The sequence below is a fragment of the Habropoda laboriosa genome, unplaced genomic scaffold (genome assembly GCF_001263275.1).
Source record: "Habropoda laboriosa isolate 0110345459 unplaced genomic scaffold, ASM126327v1 scaffold309, whole genome shotgun sequence".
Taxonomy (NCBI): Eukaryota; Metazoa; Arthropoda; class Insecta; order Hymenoptera; family Apidae; genus Habropoda; species Habropoda laboriosa.
In genome coordinates this window covers 20,994-28,358 of record NW_017100481.1, presented here as the reverse complement: position 1 = coordinate 28,358, position 7,365 = coordinate 20,994, and the positions used below count along the sequence as shown (strand labels likewise).

Sequence of the window (7,365 nt, the reverse complement as noted above, 5' to 3'; positions counted from 1 at the left end):
CAGCACACCCGATCAAATATTTTAAAATTTTATATATAATTTTTTTATTATTATCTGAAGGCAATTTTCTGCGTTCTTTCCTATATTAAACACTTGTGTCAATAACCGGGTATCCTTTTGCACATTTTCCTTTTATCCTTTTGCACATTTTTTTTTGCATCACGTTCGATCAAATGATTTCAAAGTTTCATAGGTAACTTTTTTTTATTATTATCTGAAGGCAATTTTCTACGTTGTTTCCTATATTAAACACTTGTGTCAATAACCGGGTACCATTTTGCACATTTTCTCAGTTAAAATATTCTATCCTCTCGGTGAAAGTTTCGAATATCCGGCCAGATCGTTATTTCGCACGTTTCCTATCCATATTTGCTTCAAGCTTAGAATTCTCTTATCAGAAAGCTACTAAAATTGGACGATAAACTAAACGAGAATTATAGTTATTGACATAAGGGTTAAACTGACAATCACCCGTATTCCTTTCGCAAAAATATCATAACCGTTCGTTCGAATCCGTATTTGCTTCAAATTTACAATTTTCCTATCAGAAAATTTCTAAATTCGGATGATAAAGTAGACGACAATTCTGGTTACTGACATAAGCGTTAAATTGACTATCACCTACATTCCTTTCGCAAAAATATCACTATTATATTGGACCTGTTACGGTTAGTGTTAAAAAAAAAGAAAAAGAATTCCATCGTGTTTACCGAGCTCGTTTTCCCCGTCGAAACTTGGTTCTCCCGATCAATTATCCCACGGCGAAGTGTAGAATTAACATTCGGCCTTTGTCCATGGTTGTCAAAAATGTAATTTTTCAACGCGAACGAAAAATCTACCCAAGTATATTCTTTTAGTTGGGGATGCAATTTCCTTCTTGATTTCTCGACAGATTACGTGAAGAAATACGCGACGGAGGAGGCGTTAAGGGACCAGGAGGACGGCGGTACCGAAAACAGGGTGTCGTCCGACAGCGAGTCTTCGATGAGCGACTTCAGCGAGGACGAGGCGCAGGACATGGAGTTGTAACCAAATATTTTACCATCCGTACCCATATCCTTAATCTCGGTTCCCTGTAAACTCCGATCGCTCGTCCTACCAAATAGATGCTTACATTTCGAACCTCCGAACCTCACTATCGGTTTAGCTACGTGGCACACTCGTCACTTTGTTTCGTAGGGGAACGTTGAACCGCGACCAGGTTGTTGTTATAATTATCGGGAGGTAGACACGAAGGAAAAGTCGAAAGAAAGAAAGAAAAAGAAAACAAAAGAGGAAAGGAAACAAAAAAAAAAAAAGAAAAGAGTACGAGAAGAAGAAGAAGAAAACGAGATACGATGAATGTTTAGAGAAAAGAGAGAATGTCGCTTTTGGAGTTCTCTGTTATACACGCGGTTAGAGAGAAGAGGGGCGTCATTTCTTACCGTCGTCGTCGCGATCGTTGAAACTCGCGACGTCGACGAGAGAGAAAAGAAAAGAAAGAAAATGATATTACCGGCGCCAAAATTTTTTTCGAGAGAACGTTCTGTCTTTTATTTCACTTTTTTTTTTGTTTTCTCTCTCTTTTTTTTTCTAAAATCGAAATGTACCGTCGATCGATTGGACGTCGATTCTGTGAAATTTGTGTACAGCGTTCTGACTTTGGCACCGATCCCGATCGAACAATCGCGAATCGTCGTTCTTTGTTCACCGTTCTGTTTTGCGATTGAACACGCGCGTGCGATATAGTAACCGCGAAACGATCCGATGAATTTCCGTCGATGAAGCATATCGTTGCTACGTTTTTTATTTCTTCTGTTTTTTTTTCTCCCGTTTCGATACGATATTTAAAAAATTCTCGGTTGTTCCTCCTCGTTTCGAACGCTTTTTTTTTCTCGCCGCTCTCTTCCTCTCGATTTTTCTTCTCTTTCTTCCCTCTACTCGCCGAACCTTTCGATCGAAGTCAAGTCAGAGGAACGGCCGTACGTATCGCGGCCGTTTTTTTTAAACGACGCATCGAACACAGACACACACACGAAAGAGTCGATTTCGTTTAGCCGACAATTTCTTCTTTCTTCACGTGTATCGTAATAAATAGAACGGTCACGCTGTTACAATTCTCTGTGCGCCTCCCCAATTATTCGTAAACCGGGACAACGCACGTGCCGCGAGCGAAAAAGGACACGAGAGGGGCTCCGTCGATATCAAACGCAATCTCGAGTTTTCTTTACCATCGATTCCGAGCAAACGTTATTAGCCCTCGCGCGTTTTTTTCTTTATTTTTGTTTTCCCTTCTCGGAGAAATGTTTGCTTGTAGAGTAACGACTCTTTTGTAATTCCTGCGATAATTTATTACGAGACAATCACGTCATTTCGAGATTATATAGTGAGAAAGAAAAGAAAAAAGAGGAACAAAATGAGAAACTTTTGGAAACGTCGAAATAATCATACATGCAGGGGCGACGATGTGATGCATTGAAAAAAAAAAAAAGAGTTCTGTTTTATCACTCGATCCGACACCGACATTCGACGATATATTTTTTCTTCTTCGCTCTATCTCTCTCTCTCTCTGTCTCTCGCTGTCTTTCCCACCGCGATAAACGATTAGACGACTTTGTTTTTTTGTGTTCAAGATGAGATATCAATTGCGAGATGGAAAAGAAAGAGAAATAAGAATGCGAAATGGAAAATGGGTACTAGGTCCATCTTCCTAAATTTTCACTGTTCTCTCATATCACCATCCCTGAACGTTTCCCTCGTAGGGCGCAGCAACGAGAAAAGGCTTCGGGAACAGTGTTGAGGACACTGACAGATCTGCGGTATAAACGGCGTTTAAGTAGCGATGTTAATGTCGGAACGATCCAGCCACAATTGAAATCTGCACGGTCAACGTTTACCGACGGAGGGGAAACGATCGAAGAGACTGGTGAATTTCTAACGACCAGCACGGCCACCTGTCTCGTGGCACACGCGAACACATCGGACGTGCGAATTTTCGGGGAGTTGCGAGAAGACGACGGTGCGGCGGCGGCGTTCACACCGGAATTGCGCCAGTATTCGGAAATGGACGTAGATTTCATTCGCTCGGGAGGAAGTAGAGGCAATCTGGACACGACCGTCTAACGATCGTTGCGATCATATTTCTCCGTGGATATATTCTCTCACGATCCTTTTAATCCAACAACGGAGAGAAATAACGAAAAAAAAAAAACACGATTTAGATTAATTGTATAAAAATGATATTGTTTTTGCATTAGGGAAGTTTTCGAAGTAACGCGTGAAATGCGAGATTTTGCAAAATTTTTAGTCGAAACGAAAAAAAGAGGAGAAACAAAAAAGAAGCAACGAGAGAGTCACTTGTAAAAAAAAAAAAAATGAAAGAAAGATGCTTTTATTCGAGCGCCATGGTCGCCTCATGTTTTATTTCTGTTTGGAAAAGAGAAATGGAAAAAAAAGAAATGTGGTTTTTTTGATACGATGAGATATTTTTTTGTTTTTTAGAGATAAAACGCGCGTTCGTGCAAACCTACTTGCTACCCGGTGTCTCCACGTGCGGTGGCGGTTCTTTTTAAAACGGTGGAAAACTCGTCCGACGCGTCGGATTAAATCGAGTGCAAAAGGGAAAAGAAAATATGAAAAGATACGAAAGAAGAAGATCGAAAGAAGTATATATATGTATATACATACACGGACACGGTGAGAAAGATTGGGACAGAATTGGAGAGAAGAAGCAACGTAATTCTTTGACGATACGACGATATACATACATATATATATATATATAGAGAGATATATACATGTTTCGCGTCAATGTGAGAAAACGAATTTGTACAAATCTTGGTGCACAATAATCTTCGTTTAGTTGTAACTCGCTTCAAATTGATCTCTCTCCTTTTTGCGTGGTTTACGTGTAAATGCAATACGATCAAGCTATACGTACAAGTATAGAACATGGTATTTTAGTGCCTTCTCAGGCAGAAAATTGTGCCTTATTACATGGGTCTTCGTGAAAGGAAAAGAAACGGAAAAAAGAAAGAATCTTATTGGTAAAACGTATTCGGTGAAAACACGACGAGCATTAATTTTAAAACAAACACACACACACACACAAACAAACACGTACACACGAACTAAAATCAGTCGCTTCGAAGACTCGCGGACTAATTATAGCGTGTACTTTTATTTTTCAATATCAAAGCGAACGTTGGTGAAAAAGAAACGAGGAAAAGAAGCGGTGCAAAAGCATCGAAATAAGTTTGTCTCGCGGAACGATCGTCCTCGGGAATTTGGTAACGCGTTGTTAATCGAAAGAAAGGAAAATATGGATAAGAAGGTGCGTTAAGAGGATAAGGACAAGTTTCACCAAAAACAAAACAGAATGAAGTTTATAAGAAAATAACAGAAATTTCTCGTCTGTATTTTGCAGTAGGTTCACTCCTTAGTTTTTAACGAAATAAATTTAATATTATCGTTCTATTATTATTATTCGCATGCGGGCGCGGCTATCGTACCGTTTATACGTCGATGTAACATCTCCTCTATTTCATTTCCACGCTTTCTTTCGCGCGTGCATACGCGACCCGGAGGAGAATTCGTAATTTCATTTCTTCCGTTCGAATACGTGTCTTTAAACGTTCTTGACGGAACATCGTTTTATTCGTCACGCAAATTTCGAAACGACGAATTCTTCGGATCTTGTAAATTACGACAGTCGCGCCCGCGCTTTTTTTTTTGATTGTCACACATTCTTCTGATATTCGCGCGAAAGTGAAATAGAACACGATGTCATTCGGAATTTACAAATTATACTTCCGCGGAACATTTTCTTCGCACACGATTCCTCGCAGTGGCTCTTATCCGTTTTCGGTGAAGTGTATAGCAATGTATCTACCGATTAGATTATTAAAATGGAGTGAAACCAGTACGTCGTCTTTTTTTTTTTTTTTTGGTGTGTGTGGCTTATCAGGCATTCACCTGCCTCATTTTTCGACGTCTTTCTCGGACACTGTGACAGTTCTATTACGTGTAAATTGCTCTTACCGTTTCATCTTGTCACACGATTATTACTTTGTTTTTCTAATTGTTCTCTTTCCCCGTAACATCTTCGTCATTTATGCGACGCATCTTTGTTTCCGTTCCTCGACGTTTCAACACGCGCGGACAGAGCGATATTTGAGGAAGAAGGAAACGATTCAACAGTTGAACATTCGCCTGTCGGATTCTCGGATGCAGAAACGAGAAGACGCGGTTCGTTTGGAAAGTCCGTTTTGTAATTCCTAGCAATAATTCGTAGTAATTTCTCCTTAGTCCTTATCTGTGCTCCGTATCTCTCTCTCTCTCTCTCTCTCTCTTCGTAGAAAACGATTCGCCTTATTTTCGAGGGGGGGGGGAAAAGGACGAGAAACGCGAGCTGACGTGCAGCACGGTTTCAAAACGCGTTTCTCAAATTTTGAACATCGTTAAATTGTCTCTTCTGATCGATTATCTTCTCTCTCTTCGCGATTTCTCGCTGGGAAAGCGGGAGGCGGGCCAGAAGTTTTTGCACAGGTGAAAGAAAGGAAGAAGTGACAAACGGACGGAGTATAATTTCTGGCGTATTCTCGTTGATTACGCAAAGTGGAAAAAGAAAAGGAAAGAAACAGTCCGTATTCACAGATCTCACATTATTACTTTTATACATGTAACATAGGTTTATCGATTAATTATATGTTTATTATTGATCGTATTCGCACAACTCTATTATGTATATGGTTTTACTAACCGATTGTTTAACCGATTGAAAAGAAAAAGAAAGAAAGAAAATGAAAGGATAGTTTTAATAATCATTTTTTATTTTTTTTGCAAATGTTGTTTGTCTCTCCTTATGTTTCACTTACTTGCACACACGCTACGTACGTGCTATCGTATCCTTTATCTCGCTTTTAAGTTCGCGCAGACCACGATCCGAAATCCATTTTCTTCTTTGTTTATATGTATATACATAATGCGTCCCCTGCTAAATAATCGTACGTCCCTGTGAGAATGAGAAATATGTAAATATTAGATTCCTTCGTATTTTCACAAGAATCTCTCGTCATTCGCTAATCGTTTCGGTAATGTCGAACGGAAGAAAAGAAAGGGAGGAAGATGGGATGTATGGTACACGTGAAACTTCGAAAGAAGACACTTTGCTTCTGTATCTACGCCCGATCTCCAACCCACTTTTCCATTCGTCAAAGTTATTTCAAGATTCTCGTGCTTGCGAAGATTCCCCTGCAGCCCTGTTCGAATCTTTTTCACGTTGCGATACGTCCTTGAACAGGAAAAAGAAGAAATGCAAAGAATGCAAAGGAGTCGTTATCTACGATCGAATCACAACGTGCGTGTATATAAATAGCGATTAACATCGGTGTCAGTCGTTTCAGAGAGTAACTCGGTGTTTCTCAAACGACAGTGCAATTGAATTGGCTGTTTTCGAATCGTTGAAAGAAGGAAAAGAGAGAAACTCGTATCCGTGCGACGAGAAACGAGAGGAAAGTAAGTATGTATTTACCGTGTGTTAGCGCATGATCGTGGGACAACTCCGATAGCAAGCAGTGACGAGCGGTGCCATTCGTTGACAAAAGTGAGTGTCAATTTCGTTAATTTCCATTCTGGTCAGGAAGGAAGGCGGCGAGCAAAGCGTGTCTCGCTTCTGTCGTTCTAGCAACTTGATCGTTGAAACTTTTACAAGTATACCGTCACCTCTCGATCAAGGTTCGCAGTGTTTGGAAAAATGTTCATCGTTGAAAAGCCGCGATCCCGACGTTTCGAATGAAGAAAAACCGCGTAGAACTGGCGTCGAAACGAGAGAGACCGTTTCTTCTTTTCTGCCCGGGCGAGAATAGCTCGCGCGTACCTCTTTCAAAGATATCTTAACAAAACCGAGGATTCCAGAAAAGGGGGGAAAAAAAAAATTCGAACCAATTTTTTTAACATTTTTAAATAATACGCGCCTCCGCGAAAGAGGAGGTAACAAGAAGAAGAGAAAGCGAAAGAGAACAGAAAACGATATGAATTATTGTCACGGCTACTCTTGCTCGGTCGTTGAAAAAGAAAAGAAGAAAGGCGCGTTGTCATTGGTTCGAATTAGTTTTCGAACCGCTGCAACGCCGCGGTCCAACAAGGAAATAGCAATATTTTTGCTACTCGTTCATAATACTATATCGTCGATGTTATCTAATGTGTTAAATGACGATGCCAACGTACGCATTCGCAATAATGGTTGATTAAAGCTATACAGATCTTATCGTTATCGTGCGATCGAAGTGATCCAAGCTAGTTTTACACAAAATACCCAACAACGATGCTATTACGTTAAAAAAAAAAAAAAGGAAACAAAAAAAAGAAAGGAAGAAACGGAGAATA

General features: G+C 40.0%; 1 protein-coding gene across 1 annotated transcript in view; it reads left to right on the top strand.

Annotated features, from left to right (window-relative positions):
• The window catches only part of LOC108576025 (ubiquitin-conjugating enzyme E2 H), a 70,052-nt gene extending 68,752 nt beyond the window's left edge, over positions 1–1,300 (top strand). The window contains exon 5 of the mRNA XM_017938968.1: positions 893–1,300. Within this exon, the coding sequence (XP_017794457.1) occupies positions 893–1,029 (137 nt within the window). The 3' untranslated portion in view covers positions 1,030–1,300. The remainder of the gene's footprint in view (positions 1–892) is intronic.
• Positions 1,301–7,365: the final 6,065 nt, after the last annotated feature.